This window comes from Ictidomys tridecemlineatus, chromosome 15 (assembly GCF_052094955.1).
Source record: "Ictidomys tridecemlineatus isolate mIctTri1 chromosome 15, mIctTri1.hap1, whole genome shotgun sequence".
In the NCBI taxonomy this organism is placed as follows: Eukaryota; Metazoa; Chordata; class Mammalia; order Rodentia; family Sciuridae; genus Ictidomys; species Ictidomys tridecemlineatus.
Window position 1 is genome coordinate 10598333 of NC_135491.1, and position 15614 is coordinate 10613946.

At 56.3% G+C, this 15614-nt stretch overlaps 2 protein-coding genes across 5 annotated transcripts; one reads left to right on the forward strand and one right to left on the reverse strand.

Moving 5' to 3' along the window:
* Positions 1-923: 923 nt before the first annotated feature.
* Positions 924-13283, forward strand: Ercc1 (ERCC excision repair 1, endonuclease non-catalytic subunit). Of its 4 annotated transcripts, none has more exons than XM_021735195.3 (10): positions 925-1075; positions 1533-1644; positions 1999-2214; positions 5976-6079; positions 6913-7012; positions 8089-8165; positions 11066-11165; positions 12420-12491; positions 12681-12749; positions 13189-13283. In XM_021735195.3, exons 2-10 carry the CDS (start codon positions 1540-1542, stop codon positions 13240-13242), a joined length of 897 nt encoding a protein of 298 aa, XP_021590870.2. In that variant the 5' UTR covers positions 925-1075; positions 1533-1539; the 3' UTR covers positions 13243-13283. The 4 variants fall into 4 exon arrangements, with proteins under 4 accessions (XP_040135025.2, XP_021590870.2, XP_077888011.1 ...); XM_005338221.5 differs by having other exon boundaries at positions 930-1075; positions 1515-1644; XM_040279091.2 differs by lacking the exon at positions 1999-2214 and having other exon boundaries at positions 924-1075.
* On the reverse strand, positions 13135-15521 carry Polr1g (RNA polymerase I subunit G). The gene is made up of 3 exons (XM_005338222.5): positions 15355-15521; positions 14898-15036; positions 13135-14756 (listed from the first exon to the last, which is right to left on the reverse strand). Exons 1-3 carry the CDS (start codon positions 15374-15376, stop codon positions 13367-13369), a joined length of 1551 nt encoding a protein of 516 aa, XP_005338279.2. The 5' UTR covers positions 15377-15521; the 3' UTR covers positions 13135-13366.
* Between the last annotated feature and the right edge of the window lie 93 nt (positions 15522-15614).

A 15614-nucleotide genomic window follows, 5' to 3' on the forward strand; every position in this document is an offset into this window, starting at 1 on the left:
AGAAGAAATGACAGAATATACACAGATGACCTTGGGGTACGATAGGTCTCTAAAACCAGGAAGAGCAAAAGCCAGGATGGAACAGATAGACAAATAGGCGTGAATAAGCCCTAAGAACTTCTAAATAAATAAAGCTAAAACACAGAGTACAAAACAAGGAGGAAACATTCGCAATACATGGGACTGACTAAGAATTGGAATCAGAATCCAGAACGTACTCCTATAAATTAATAGTAATAAAAAAGGCACACAAGCCATTTAAAAAAATGGGCAAAGGATATGAGCAAGCAACTCACAGAACACAAAATATCTAAGACCAATAAACTCACAAAAACATGTTCTATTTCCTTAGCAATCACAGAGTTACAAGTTAGAACAGTGTGATACTATCCTTTCAGGAAATGACTAATACTAACTCATCCACCAAGTCTCCGCCTAGCTGTCCCCTCCTCCAGGAAGCCCTTCCTGACTCCCGGGCTGGGTTAGGCGCTGCTCCTAGCCCCATCCCATGGCTCTGTGGGGTCGCCCGTCCCTCCCACTCTGGTGGTCACTGTTTGGGACTCTCACTGGATGTAAGGCCCTCGGGCGGGGCAGCGCAGGGCCGTCCTTGGTCACCGCTGTCACTGGTACCGCCCCGCACAGCGCCGGGAACAGAGCCGGCGTTTGGGGAATGGTGGAATAAATGAATGATGGGGAAACCGAGGGCAAGCAATGGCCGATTTGGGATTCAACTCAAGTTTCTCTGTACTGAGAGGGGCACCTAGTTTGATTTCCCGACATCCTTCTCCACTGAGCCCTGCCCGGAGCCCGGGAACACAGGAGGCGATCAACAGGGCACCTCAGGCCCTGGAACCCGCAGACCCACGCCACTTTCCTCGCCAATCCTCCAAGGTCCTCCAGGACCATAGAGAGCTGCGCAGGGCTGCCCCTCTCTATGCTCTCCCGTGGGGAGCAGTGAGACGGACCGTGGGCCAGAGAGGCCGGAAGTGCGGCAAACTGGGGCCGCGCTGGTCGCGCTGGCGGTGGGTCGCCTCGTTCCCCCGCCGTCTTTCCCTTTGGGCTCTGGGGCGAGCAGGTGAGTGGGTCCTCTTGGTGCTGAGACCCCAGGTAGGGGCGAGAGGGGCTGGAGGTGGAGGCCGCAGGTGGTGATTGGCAGCTGCAGAGGACAACCTTTGCAGTGTCTGCGACCCACCTAAAGGCGGCGTAGAGCGTCCAGGTGCGAGCCTTGGGTGCTGGCCCAACGGCCCGCGGAGACAGCGGGGCGGGGCGCAAGGGGCCCGGGTGGCAGAGGGCGGGGCGAAGGAGTCCGGGGACCGAAGGGGGCGGGGCGAGCAGAAGGCGGGTGGTTGTCGGCGCCCTTGGGGTGGGGCATTCTGCAACCTAGGGCTGTGGATATTTGGGACTTGACGTTTTGGAACACTGGAATTTTGGGGGGTGAGGGTGGGCAGCTTTGAATGGGGGTCCCTGCTGGGAGGGTGCTAATACAGATGCCAATATCTCAGTTGCTCCTGCAGCCCCATCTTCCCTTTCAGGCTCCTGATGGAACCAGGGAAGGACGAGGAGGGGGTGCCGCAGCCTGCAGGGCCACCCACAAGGAAAAAATTTGTAATCCCTCTGGACGAAGATGAGGTCCCTCCTGCAGGGGTAGGACGAGGAGATGGGGGACACCTGGGAATGGGAGTGGTGCTGGAAGGGATCTGTGGGGCCACACTGTGGATTAGGTGTGGGGGCCTAGGTGGCCTTGGGGAAACAGCTCTTTGCCCTGGGCAAGTCTCAGTTTCCCGATCTGTAAGATGACAGAGCAGTTCTAAGAGGGGGCCAAGGTGGAGGCCAATAACTGGCAGCTAGCGGGTGGCCCCTTCATGTTTTATGTGGTCCAAACCCTATTGTTGCAAGAAGAAATTTGTGGCTGATGGGCCAACCCATAAGACAGGGAGGGACCCACAGGGGTTCAGTGTTCCCTCCCTGGCCCCATGTGACCCCCTTTCCTCCCCACAGGCCAAGCCCTTGTTCAGATCCACACGGAACCTTCCTGCTGTGGAGACCTCTGCCCAGGAAGCCCCTCAGACCTATGCTGAGTATGCCATCTCACGGTCCCCAGGAGGGGCTGGAGCTCCGGGCCCCACGGGGTCAGAACCCCTGGCCGGAGAGACCCCCAACCAGGCCCTGAAACCAGGAACAAAGTCCAATAGCATCATTGTGAGCCCCCGGCAGGTGAGGAGGGAGACAGATTTCTGTGGGGAAAGCCTGTGATGGGATGGCCCGGGTAGTGGCAGAGTTCTAGCTACTTTGTTTCAGCAGCCTGTTCATTCATTCATTCACCAGCTCTGTGTGTTGAGGGTGGCCCAACTCTGCTTCCTGGGGTTGTGACTGCCTATGTGCAGCTCTGTTTCTGTCCCCAGGTTTGCTCATTGAGCCAGGCATGGTGATGCACAGCCTGTAATCCCAGCAGTTTGGGAGGCTGAGGCAGGAGGAGCAGGAGTTCAAAGCCAGCCTCAGCAACAGTGAGGTGTTAAGCAACTCACTGAGACCAAAATACAAAAAAGGGCTGGGGATGTGGCTCAGTGATTGAGTGCCCCTGGGTTCAATCCCTGGTAACCCCCCCCCCAAAAAAAAAGTATTAAAGGAGCACAGGCCTGAATTTGAATCCCTTTTCTGCCATGCAATAGCTGTGTGACCTTGGGTGAGTGACTCCACCCATTTGGTGCCTTTAAATGGGAATAGGGCACAGAGACACACAGAAAGTTAGGAATGCTACTTTCTGCTCTGGGGATGGAATGGTGGAAAGGGAACAGGGAAAGTCTTTGCCACTGTTAGAGCCAGTGTCCTTGGCAGGGAGAGTGGCCTGGGTACAGGTGATAACAGGACCCAAGCACAAGGGAAGGCTCAACACTTTTGCCACCAGAAAAATGACATCTGACTCACAGTGAGATACTACTCCCCGCCTACCAAGAAGGCTGTCACCGAAATGATGGACAAGCTGGGTGCCATGGTGCAGGCCTGTGATCCCAGAAACTCAGGAGGTTAAGGCAGGAGGATTGCAAGTTGGAGGTCAGCTTGCAATCTTAGGGAGACCCTGTCTCAAAGACCCTAGGGAGACCCTGTCTCAAAAAAAAAAAAAAAAAAAAAAAAAGCTACGGATGTGGCACAGGAGTTATTGCCCCTGGGTCCAATCACCAGTAACAAATGTAAGTAAATAAGTGAAAAATAAAAAGGGCTGGGATGGAGCTCAGTGGTAAAGCACCTGTGGTCCAGTCTCCATACCACACACACAAAAGTCAACTGCAGAGCTGTCACGTGACCCAGCGACTCTGCTTCTCAGTATGTACTCGTGAGAAATGAAAACATACGTCCACACAAAAACCCAGACACAAGTATCCACGGTGGTGTCGTTCACAGCAGCCAACAAGGAAGCCATCCAGGTACCCTCCACCGATGCCGGGCTCTTTAGACTCAGGGTCTCGATGAGTTGATTCGAACTCAGCGAGATCCTCCTGCCTTAGCCTCCCCCACCACTGGGATTACAGGCATGTGCCACCATGTCATGAGCAACATGACATTTCTGATACCAGACAACAGGCAGTTCTCTCGGGGACACCAACTGGGTGTCCTATGGGTTAACTCGGTTCTACCACTACCTCCTTGGAGACAGCATCAGATCCCACAGGTGTGTGTGGGGGGGTGCCCAGGCCCCGGCCCACCCTTCCTGCCTGAGGAATAAATCAGAAGTTCCCTCGACCCCCTCCTTAGGTTCAATTAATTTACCCAAGCAGATCACAGATCTCAGAGAAATAATTTTTGTTTACTGGTTTATTTAATTTATTTTTAAACATTTTATTAGTACCATATTTCTTTTTTTTAATTTTTTTTTTTGTAATGGTAGATGGACAGAATGCCTTGATTTGTTCATTTATATGTGGTGCTGAGGATTGAACCCAGTGCCTCACCCATGCCAGGCGAGCGCTCTGCCACTGAGCCCCAGCCCAGCCCCAGTTTACAGGTTTCTTAATGAGGAATATGGGAGAGGACCTAGGACCTCAGTGGATACCTGGATGAAGAGGTGCACGGGGCTGAGAAGGCAGGATGGGCTCGCAGCCTCCCTGTGCTCCGAACGCCACCCTCTGGGAGCCCGCAGCCATCAGGAAGCTCCCTGGACCGGTCCTTTGGAGGCCTATGGGGGCCTCACTGCCCAGGCATGATGGGTGACATCACTGGCCACTGCTGATCACCTCTGCCCTCGCCCCCTCTCCATCCCCTGAGTCGGGGTGGGGCTGAAAACCCCAGCCCTCTAGCCCCTGATTGGCTGCCTGGCCACCATCCCCCATGCTGGCCAGGAGGGGCCACCCCAGCACCTCACTGAAAACAAGATGCTCCCAATTCCCAGGAATCAGGAAGGATTTAGAGCCGTGTCAGATGTTATCGCTCCGGAAATTCCAAAGGTCTTAGGAGCTCGGTACAGTCAGGAATCCAGGTCAGAGACCAAATGTCGGGACAAAAGGCTCTCAGTGCCCTGTCTTCAAGGGCTTCAGGAGCTGCGGGTCTGGGGGACAGAGACCACACACAGATCTCTTTTTTCCTTCCTTTTTCTCTTTCTCACTAGGAATTGAGCCCAGGGGCATTGTTCCACTGAGCTCCGCCTCCAGCCCTTTTTATTTTGAGACAGGGATTTGGCAAGTTGCTTGCCAGGGCTGGTCTCCAACTTGTGATCCTCCTGCCTCAGCCTCCTGAGTAGCTGGGATACAGACGAGCGCCACCCCACCTGGTCCAAGCACATATTTTTATCAGGTCACAGCATGAGACCATGTGGCCCCCATAGGCTCTTGATCTCTCCTGGTCCTTGCAGCATTCTCAACACTGAGACCCGTGCCAGGTGCCCACTCCATGAGTATGTTTTAAATGGATTAATTAGGATTAGGATTTATCTTAATCAAAGAATTTCAGTCTTGGGCTATCGCCTGTGTTCAGGGTAAAGTGTGAGGGGCGTTGGGAGAGAAGGGCCTGGCACTGAGCAGTTGCCAGTCTGTGTGGAGGGTGTCAGGCCATGGGGAGGAGCTTGGGCTTCCTCCTAAGGGTACTGGGGAGCCACGGTGGGGTTTGGAGTGGGAAAAGGGGAGAGGCAGATCTGTGCTGCGCTGGGAGTACAGCTCAGTGGTGGAGCGCTTGCCTGGCCTGTGAGAAGCTCTGGGTTTGATCCCCAGCACCACAGGGAAAAAAAAGGGTCTCTCTAGCTGCCATTTGAAGGGTAGTCAGGAGGGGGCAACACTCACCAGAGCCCAGAAAGGGCAAGGTGGGGACCTGGGTAGAGGCTGTGCAGGAGAGGAGGAGGGACATTCATGAGGATGTTTAGAAGGTACAGGTCCCACCTGAGTCGGGGACAGAGGAGCATCCAGGACAAGCCTCCATCTCTGCACAGTATGGCTGTCTCAGATGAGGGTAGGAGGAGGGGCAGGTGTGGACGAGGCTGAGGTGGAGGTCCAAGGGCCCGTGTCCTGCAGGCCATTGGGACACATGGATTGAGGCTGGAGACAGACTGTGGGCCCTTTAGTAAAGGCCACTAGCTGAGGTGCTAGCTTATAAGCCTCCTGCTCAGGAGGCTGAGGCAGGAGGATCTCAGCTTTGAGGCCAGCCTCAGAAACTTAGCAAGGACCTGTCTCAAAGTAAAAAAAGAATTTAAAAGGGGCTTGGGTGTAGCTCAGTGGTAGAGGGCTTGCCTAGTATGAGGGGGGGCCCTGGTTCATGCCCAGTACTGCAAAAGAAAATAAATGAATGGGTGCAGGCAGGCCGACCTGCCCAGGCTGGGGAGGGGGAGAGTTGGGGGGTGGGGTTGGGGGGTGGTAAAGACCCAGGTGTAAGGTGTGAGGTGGAGACAGGTGGAGGGTGGAGGAGGGGGAAGAGGTGGCGGAGGGACCCTGCCTGGCTGCTGGCCCTGGTCCAGGGTCATCCTGTGGACGGCTCCCGCTCTTCTTCCCTCCCAGAGGGGCAACCCCGTGCTGAAGTTCGTGCGCAACGTGCCCTGGGAATTTGGTGAAGTCGTCCCCGACTACGTGCTGGGCCAGAGCACCTGTGCCCTCTTCCTCAGGTGAGCTCCGGGGCGTGGGGCACCGACTGCCCTTCAGGGAGGGCTGCCCGGGAGGCCTGGAGTGTCGTGTCCTAGTATTCTGGGCCATTCCGCAGGAGACCTCTGCTCAGTCCTGCTGGCCCTGGGCCTAGGTGTGGCCCTGTGTCAGAGGAAGGAGTCCTGGCCTGGGGGGGCCCAGAGCAGAGAGAGCGGGGCCTGGACCCCTGGTCTGAGGGAGGAGGCTGGGCCTGGGGCCCTGGGCCTGAGGGAGGAGGGCTGAGGCCTGAATTCCTGGGTCTGAGGGAGGAAGGTCAGGGTCACTCATGTCCCAGACACACCTGGCGAGTTGACAAGAGCTGGATTTCTCTAAGCTCTATCTCAGTTAAACAAGTTCCCCCTCCAGCCTGGGCCCCTCTGCGGATAGACAGACAGATGAAGCTCCCCGATCCTATCCTCCCTGCAGGCTGGGAGGGTGACAGGCGCTGGGGGCGATGGCTCTAGTCTAGGTGGAGAAGCCCACTCCTATCTGTGCTCTGTGGCCATCTGGGTAGCATCTCCTGGCCCTGTGCATGAACTCTGGGGTGCCTGCCCCTGTCCTCCTGAAGCCCAGGTCTCCTCCCTGCTCAGAGAAGAAGCCAGGGGTCCAGCTGCCAGGAAGGCACAGCCAGGCCGCTGTCCTTGACGCTCACCTTCTTTGCAAGCCACTTAACTTCGTGGGCCTTGCCCCTGGCCAGGCAGTTGGCCCATGCTGCGCTCACGGTGGCTGGTGTCCAGGCCACGGGGCAGGGAGTGCAGAAGGGGTTCTGGGTTCTCAGGGAGACGGGCTCCAACCCACCATCTCCCCGCCCTGCCAGCCTCCGCTACCACAATCTCCACCCAGACTACATCCACGAGCGACTGCAGAGCCTGGGGAAGACCTTCGCCTTGCGCATCCTGCTGGTCCAGGTGGACGTGGTAAGCAGGGTCACACGCCTCACCCTCCCCTACTGTGAAATGGGTGGTGTTGAGCCTCGCCATTATGAAGTGGACTGTCGAATCTTTTCCAAGAAGAAAGGCACGTTAAAACCTCAGTAAGGCCGGGAGTGATGGTGTGCGCCTGTAATCCCAGCAGCTCTGGAGGCTGAGGCAGGAGGATTGCAAGTTCAAAGCCAGCCTCAGCATCATAGTGAAGCCCTAACCAACTAGTGAGACCCTTAAAATGAAAAATAAAAAGGGTTGTGGATGTGGCTCAGTGGTTAAGCGCCCCTGGGTTCAATCCCCAAGGAGCGCTCAGTGAGGAAGCATTTTTCATATCTGAGATTGACGCAGGTTACTAACACCCTGCAGAGAGGTGGGACCACAGATGATCTGTCTCCTTCACACCCCACCAGCCAGTCCCAGACCTCTGCCTCCTAAATATCTCAAGTCTACTTGGTCCTCTATCCCTGCAGCCCTTATCCCAATCTAGCCCCTAGTTCCTGCCTGGGTCCCTGTCCCTGCCTCCTTCCTGGTTTTATGGCCTCAGTCTTGACCCTTCCTGTCCTTACAGTGGCCAGAGAGGTCTTCCTAAAGAATACACCCCAGCTCAGCGCTCCCTCCCTCCCTGTCTCTCCCCCACGGCTGGGGGTGGGCAGGGCCTTTCCGTAGCCCTGAGGACTTGCACCACCCAGGGTCCCCAGCCCTCCAGGCTCACCTGCAAGCTGCCCTTCGCCACCTCCTCCTCAGTCCACCCCGAACAGAGGGCATCTGAGTTCTCCCACCCTCTCCCCTCCTTCCTGTGCCTGGAATTCCCGTCCTGCCGTCTGTGCTTCCTTTTCCATCCGTGACCACTCCAGGTCCTCATTCTCTGGGGACAGGTCTGTTCCCCTCATTAGACTAGGAGTCCAGGAGGGCGGAACCCTGTGTGTGAGTCGCTGCTGGGTCCTAGTGCTGCCCAGCGCGGGCCAGCACCCTGTGGGGGCTCAGAGGGTGAGTGAAAGGCTCTCCCCACCTTGAGCTCTGTGTGTCCTGCTTTCTGCCAGCTCCCTAATTCTGACTTTCTTCTCTGCCAGAAAGATCCCCAGCAGGCCCTCAAGGAACTGGCCAAGATGTGCATCTTGGCCGACTGCACTCTGATCCTGGCCTGGAGGTGAGACTGGGCCCCGCTCCCCTCCCCCACCTCCCTGCCACTCAGCCTTCCCTCCTGGTCCCTGGACACCCTGTGTGAGCCTGGTCCAGGCACTGCTTCCCTCTGGGCCTCGGTATCCTCAACTGTGCACTGAGGTCCTCACTTCTCTCTTGGGGAGGTGCGGTCACAGCCTGATGTGGGTCCCATGCTCGGGATAGCGTTGGGCGTTTCTGAGTTAGACGTGAAATCTGGCCTGGGCACCTAAAGACCAACTACATTGGCTTTCCAATGGGGAAATGGATCCCTTCCTCACACCATAAGCAGAATTAAACCCTAATGAGTTTTATAGCTCTTTTTCTATGTGTGGCGTTGAGGATGGAACCAGGGTCTCGTGCATGCATACGAGTCACTCCTTCCAACCCTGTAGCTTTAAACTCAAAAAGAAAAACTACAATAAAAACTTTATGATTTTCTTTTTTTTTGGTACTGGGGATTGATCCCAGCAGCACTTAACCACTGAGCCCCAGTCCTGTTTTATTTATTTATTTATTTATTTTTTAAAGAAGGAGTGAGAGAGAGAATTTTAATATTTATTTTTTAGTATTTGGCGGACACAACATCTTTGTCTGTATGTGGTGCTGAGGATTGAACCCGGGCTGCACGCATGCCAGGCGAGCGCGCTACCGCTTGAGCCACATCTCCAGCCCCAGTCCTGTTTTATTTAGACAGAGTCTCACTGAGTTGCTTAGGGCTTCACTAAGTTGCTGAGGCTACCCTTGAACTTTCATCCTCCTGCCTCAGCCTCCCTAGCCACTGGGATTACAGGCATGTGCCGCTATGTGATGAATTTGTGATATCCCAGGAGCCACTGTGAAGTCCCTAGTCTACCTCGGGGTTTGTTCTTTTCTTGTGCATTCTGTGGGATTAGACAAAGTTTTTTTCATCCTGTTAAACCTACAGAATTTCCCATAAGAGAATGTCCCCAAATTGGAGCCTTTTGGATTCCAGTGAAAGCACTGAGTGAACTGTCCAAAGCATTTCTTGGGGGATTTGCAGAGTGGCCTGCAGCAGGCCCTGGAGATGGACGTTGACAGCCAGAGGCTCTGGGTGGGGGAGTGTGTCTGCAGCCAGGGCTCAGGGCTGCCCTGATGAAGGCCTGAGGCTCTGGCTCAGGTCGGGGCCAGTTTCTTTCAGTGTTTTTGAGGCCACAACATCAATACCCTTATCTGCACCTGGGAATGTTCCAGGCCTTCTGCTGTCAGGTCACAGAGGTCAAGGCTTTCTGTGATGTTCGGTCAGGACACAGCAGGATGGAGGGTGATTTGAGCCTCCGTGTCCTTCCTGGGTGCATCATTAGATGGCCTCACTGCCCTAGAATGCCTGTGTCCACCTGTCCATCCCTCCCTTCCCCCACCCACCCCTGGCATTCGTGGATCTTGTTACAGTCTGTTGGCCTAGTGCCTGGGCTCCTGTGGCCTCTGTAGCCTTCCTTCCCTCAGTGACACCTGTGGCTCCTTCATGTCTTGCTGGAGTTTTCAGCTCCCTTCTTTCTGTTTCTGTTTTTGCTGTGCTGGAGAGAGCCAGCGGCTTCTGTGGCCAGGCGCTGCTCCACCTGCCTTCCCATCCTTCCCCTCTGGATTACTTGATGCAATGTAAATGCTGTGTAAATAGTTGTTTACATAAAATCCTATCGTTTAGGGATTATGGCAAGGACAAAACAGTCCGCACATGCTCGGTACAGAGGCCGATATCAGGGCCCAGCTGCGCAGAGCACATCCCAGGGAACTGTGGTGGCTCCTGAGGCCACTGCACTACTACTCACTGCTAAGTTTCAAAGGGCGGGGGGAAAAAAAAGGCCAGCCTTTCCTGGTGCTCAGAGCCCTGAGTTACTGTGCCCTGCCCACGGGACCCTTTTTATCAATTTCCAAAGCAGTGTTTCAGGCTGGGCTGCAGCCGGGTGCAGAGCCCTCGCCCAGCCTGAGGGAGTCTGGATTCTGTCTCCAGCGCCACAAAAGCAAACAAAGCTCTTCAAAAGCTCATTTTCCTCTGTGTCAGGAAGCTGAATGTTTAGTAGGCTGTCTTCTTGCTGCACTTGAGAAAATAAACTCAGTTTCCTGATTCCCTCCCTCTCATGCCCAGCAAAAGGCACAGAGCAGAATGCCAGCCTTCCTTCCAAAAGACTCATATTTCTTTTTCTTTTTTTGCACTGGAGACTGAACCCAGGGGCACTTCATTATTTCACTTTACCACTGAGCCACATCCCCAGCCTTTTTATGTTTTTATTTTGAGACAGGGTCTTGCTAAGTTGCTGAGGCTGGGATCGAACTTGCTATCCTCCTGCCTCAGCCTCCTGAGCCACTGGGAGTAAAGGCGTGCACCACTGCACCCAGTAAGAGCAAGCATTTCTTTTTCTTTTTTTCAAATATATTTTTTAGTTGTAGTTGGACACAATACCTTTATTTTATTTATTTTTATGTGGCGCTGAGGATTGAACCCAGTGTCTCTCACATACTAGGCAAATGCTCTACCGCTGAGCCCCAACCCCAGCCAACATTAAGAGCCAGGCCCTGATGGTGGACATGGCAGTGACTTCTTTTATCATTACAGTCTATCACTCAACTTTACAGATGAGGAAACAGAGTCCACAGAAATAAAATCACTGGCCTAAGGTCACCCAGGTTGGAAGTGAGGCCTGAGCCCAGCCTGTTGGGCTTCCAGGCTCTAGCCCTGAGCCAGAGGAGAACCACAGACATCCCCAGATCCAGCAGGGATTCTGGCCAGGGCCATGGGGGAGCTGAGAACTTCCATTTTTGTATATGTTAGCGTTTGGAATTTACAGCATTAGCAATCATGACTGTGAAATGGAGCCCATCTAGAACATGATGGCCCTCACCTGGCTGATGTGTGTCCTGTCACCTCAGCCCCGAGGAGGCCGGGCGCTACCTGGAGACCTACAAAGCCTACGAGCAGAAGCCTGCGGACCTTCTGATGGAGAAGCTGGAACAGAACTTTGTGTCTCGGGTGAGGCCTCCCTCCCTCCCTCCAGGCACCTCCCATGCCTGCCTGGGTCTCCCTGCAGCTCCTGGGTGGCCAAACTTAGTTCTGGTCCCAAGGCCAGTCCACCTGGGCTCTCCCTCCCTCCCCTGTCCCCCTCTGCCTTCCCACTCAACAGCTCCCAGCGTGGTCTTCTAAGCGTAACACTGACCCTGTGCTCCCCAGCTCCCAATGCCCTGAGGGAAAGCCCGGCCTCGCAGTGCTGCGCAGGACCTGTGTCCTCCCGGGCCTTCCTCATCTCTCTGAGCCTCCATGTTCCCTCCATCCAGTAACCTGCCTCTTCCCGTCGGGCATCCCAGCTCTGATGTTCCCTCCTCCAGGAAGCCCTCCCCAACCCCAGCCAGCAGAGGTTCTCCCTGTGCTCCCCTGTCCCAGGCCTGCCCCCTACCTCCCCACTGGACTTCAGCACAGGAGGGCAGGGCTGGAGGTGACTCCAAGCCTGTCCTGTCCCCAGCACCCCCAGCGCTCAGTAGGCACTCAGGGAGTATTTGCTCGGTGGACTGTCAACTCTGGGCTCCAGTGAGGGACCCTGCCACTGGTGCCTTCCCTGGAGGTCCTCCTAGGAAGAAGTGACAGCAGGAGGGCCTGGGTCAGTTGGATCCTGCTGGCCACAGCTCCTGCATCCCGGCCTCCCAGCCTCCCAGCCTCCCACTCCAAGCCTGCACAGCAGTTCCAAACCCATCTCCTGAGGCAGGGAGGAAGTGACTTCCCCAGGTCCCACAGCTAGGGACTGGCAGGGCTGGGGTCTGAACCAGGGCAGCAGCCTGTACACCCAGGCACGTGGCTGTCACGGTGCTGGGGCGGGGCAGCATCTAAGCTGCACCCCAGTCCATGTCCACAGATACCCGAGTCTTCTGGGTATTCCTGGGAACCTAATTTGCCCAAAAATGGAGGCCAGAGTGGTCAGCTCCCTTACCCTGGCTCATGCAGGGACAGGTGGTGGTGGACTGGTTTTGTACCCTGGGCCCCCCCTCACCCCAGTGTCTGCAGTCTTCCCTGGGTGGAACCAACTCCTTCAGATAAGCAGGATTGATCTCACGTGTCCCACACCCTTGGCTAGTTGGGATCACTCTGATATGGCCTTTTAATCAGTCCTCCCCCAGAAAAAAATAAAACATTTACTGAGAGCCTCTTGCACTGTAGGCAGTCTGGGGACCCCGCAGTGGCCCAGCCCTGCCCTCTGAGCTCTGTCTTACTGGGCTTTCTGCTGCTTCCTTCCAGGTCACTGAATGTCTGACCACCGTGAAGTCAGTCAACAAGACGGACAGTCAGACCCTCTTGGCCACTTTTGGAGTAAGGACCAGCTGCCCTGCTCTGCCAGGCGCCTCCCCTCCTTCCCTTTCCTAAGAAGCCCACACCCTGCTGCATCCCAGTCCCCTGCATTCCTCGCGTCCTCCCAGGAGCACCCAAGGCCCTTCACCAGCTGGGCCCAGGTGGGGTTCAGTGTTCACCTGGCCTGACCCTTTGCCTCCACCCTCCCAGTCCCTGGAACAGCTCATGTCTGCATCACGGGAAGACCTGGCCTTGTGTCCGGGCCTGGGCCCCCAGAAGGTAAGAGTGCTGGGAAGGGACTTGAGGGGAGGGACCCCTACCAACCAGACCTCGCATCCCAGCGTTCAAAAGTCTCCAGAGGCCCAGCAGCCATCTGCCTGTATTTATTTTTATTTTTTAAGTTGTAGATAGACAGAGTACCTTTATTTATTTATTTTCATGTGGTCCTGAGGATGGAACCCAGGCCCCCACACATGGTAGGCAAGTGCTCTACCGCTGAGCCCCAGGCCCACCTGCCTGTGTTGCAGATGGCGAGACCTGTCCAAGGGGGTGGGGACTAGCTGAGCCTCGCACAGCCAGTCTAGGGGACAATCCAGATGGGCTGCTTCCTTCCCATCTCCCCGACCCTGCAGGCTGGGAGAAAAAGCCAACACCTCACTCCACACGCAGCAAACACGTGGCCTCTTTAATGAATGGTTCCTTTCGCTCCCCACCCCAGGCCCGCAGGCTGTTTGATGTCCTCCACGAGCCCTTCCTCAAAGTGCCCCGATGAACAGCTGCCACCTCCAGCGTGACAATAAAGCATTCTCTGGGGCCAGGCTCCTGCTGGGTTGCTGGGGCAGGTTCTGGGTTCGTCGCTTTGCTCACCTTCTGATGCCCTGGGTGGTTTTGGTTCCTCAGTTTCCCTGGGGGAGGGCTACAGGCTCCAGCTGAGGCTTCCTCTTGTGCTTCTTCTTCTTTTCTGGTCCTGCGGGAGCCACCTCCCTGGGCTCCAGATTCAGCAGTGGCCCTGGAATCTCCTCCGGGGGCACCCCCTCTGGCACCTCGCCGCCTTCCTGATCCCGCGGTTTCTTCCTGGTCAGGCCTGGTGCTGCGCTGACCTCAGGCTCCCCTGTCCCCCATGGTGGCTCAGTCATCTCGGTCTCTGGCTCTGTCATTTTGTGCTCCTTTTCTCTCTTCTTCTTTTTGGTAGATACTGGAGCTACTTGAGGCTCAAGGTCACCTGGCAGCTCAGACTCTGCCACCTCTGTCGCCGGCTCCAGCATTACACTTTGCCACTTTTCTTTCTTCTTCCTCTTCTTGGAGGACACCAGAGCTGCCTCGGCCTGAGGCCTGTCGTCACCTGGCAGCTCGGGCTCTGCTTTCTGGGGACAGAGCGCCAGAGGCGGCCTCTCTGGCTCCCCAGCCTCAGCCCCCGGCTCCGACCCTGCGCTCTGCCTCTTTTCTTTCTTCTTCTTTTTGGGGAGCAGTGAGAGGGCTTCCTCCTGCAGCTCCACCTTCACCTGTGGCTGAGGTCCGGCCACCGTCCCCTCCACCAGCTCCACTCCTGCCTCTTTTTTCCTCTTCCTCTTCCTGCCCGGGGAAGGGGCTGCCTCTTCAGGAGGCTCTGTTTTCACCGCCAGCTCTGGCTCGGCCATCTGTCCTTCTGGTTCTGGCACCCCGACCTGTGGGTCAACTGCTTCGGCCCCTTTGGGCTTCTTCCTCTTCTTCGTGGAGGGTGAGACTAGGACTCCCAGAGGCCCCAGCAGCTCAGCTGTGGGCTCTGTCATTGCAGGCTCCGCCACCTCTGTTGGCAGCTTCTTCTTCTTCTTCTTCCCAACATCTACTTTGAGGGACCTCAGAGTTGTGTCCACCTCCAGGGCCTCATACCCATTCACTGCCTCCTGGGAGGCCTCGGCCTCTGGCATCTGCTTCTTCTTCTTCCTCTTCCCCAATACAGGTGGCTTCAGGGCCAGAGTTGACCCAGGCCCTGTGACTGGTGGTTGGCCCCCAAAGGCACAGAATCGAGGCCTCAGGCCAGGAGGGATCTGTGGTGGGGGGTTCATTGGGATGGGCTGCAGAGGGGTCCCTGATAGGGATTTTGGGGGACTCTCAAAGATCCTTAGGCTGCCCTGGGGGGTCGGGGCACAAGTAAGTCCACCGCCTGCATGGGCTGAAGGAGCCAGCAGGGTTGCTTCTCCTGCCTGGGGACCGCTGCTGCTGAGGACCTGATAGCGCAGCCGCTGTCCTGCCAACTTGCCCTTCACTGTCTGGGAGCCAGAGAGAGGCACCAGCCGCCCGTTGAGGCTGAGGGGAGAAAGGGAGGGGAGAACCTTGGTCAGATCTGTTTGTAAGTCATTGGATTCCTCAGAAATGCCTCTCCAAATACCCTCCAAGTGCAGCCTCTGGAGTGGGGAGTCTTCCCAGGAGGTGGGTGGGACCACTCACCATTCTGGAGCAAAGTTTGCAGGGGCCTGGATAAGCCACAGCTGGGTATCTGGGCCAGACAGCTCCTCCAGGGAGAAACGGGATTCTGAGGCTGGGGGTATCGCTGTGTAATCGGGGGGACAAGAGAACCGAGCAGCACCTGCGGGAAGAGAGGAAACGGGGATCTGTTGACATCCAATCCTGAAGGGCGCTCACCAATCCATTAGTCCCAACTCCCGAGTGTCCCATTCCCCTCCCCGTCAATCCCGTGCCCACCTCTTCTCCAGGGGTGTCCCCACACCACCCCTGGGGGCGCCCTTCTTTCCACGGCTATCCCCCCCAGTATTCGCCGTCCACATGCCGGGGCCCTCGTTGGAAGGTACGCTCTCCCCGTCTCCGGGATGCCCCGTTTTTCGCCAAAACTTTCCTGGGCACCCCTTTCTCCCCGCCCCCAGCCCCGGTCCACACGCCCGCTCACCGGCGGACGGGGTCGCCGCCATCCCGAGCCCCCGGCGGAGCGCAGACCCAGCAGCCGGCTTTGAGCGGACCCCGCCGCCGACCACGTGGCTCAAAGTGGGCGGGGCCTCTTCCAGAAATGCCCAAGTGGCGTGGGAGCGCGGGGGGTGTCGCTCGGCGCCCGTTTGCTCCGTTGGGCAGAAATGAAGGACGTTTCCACGTGTACAGAGCGGACCAGAAAGGAATGACTATATTACCAAAATCTCCAGAAAGAAGGTGGTT

Excerpts from the sequence above, each read along its gene's own strand:
- Ercc1 (XM_021735195.3), top strand. The coding sequence starts at position 1,540 with ATGGAACCAGGGAAGGACGAGGAGGGGGTGCCGCAGCCTGCAGGGCCA. Across the intron at positions 8,166-11,065 it reads ACTCTGATCCTGGCCTGGAG|CCCCGAGGAGGCCGGGCGCT; the intron begins GTGAGACTGGGC and ends CTGTCACCTCAG. Across the intron at positions 12,492-12,680 it reads CCCTCTTGGCCACTTTTGGA|TCCCTGGAACAGCTCATGTC; the intron begins GTAAGGACCAGC and ends CCACCCTCCCAG.
- Polr1g (XM_005338222.5), bottom strand. The coding sequence starts at position 15,376 with ATGGCGGCGACCCCGTCCGCCG. Across the intron at positions 15,037-15,354 it reads GGCGGCGACCCCGTCCGCCG|GTGCTGCTCGGTTCTCTTGT; the intron begins GTGAGCGGGCGT and ends CTCTTCCCGCAG. Across the intron at positions 14,757-14,897 it reads GCAAACTTTGCTCCAGAATG|CCTCAACGGGCGGCTGGTGC; the intron begins GTGAGTGGTCCC and ends TTCTCCCCTCAG.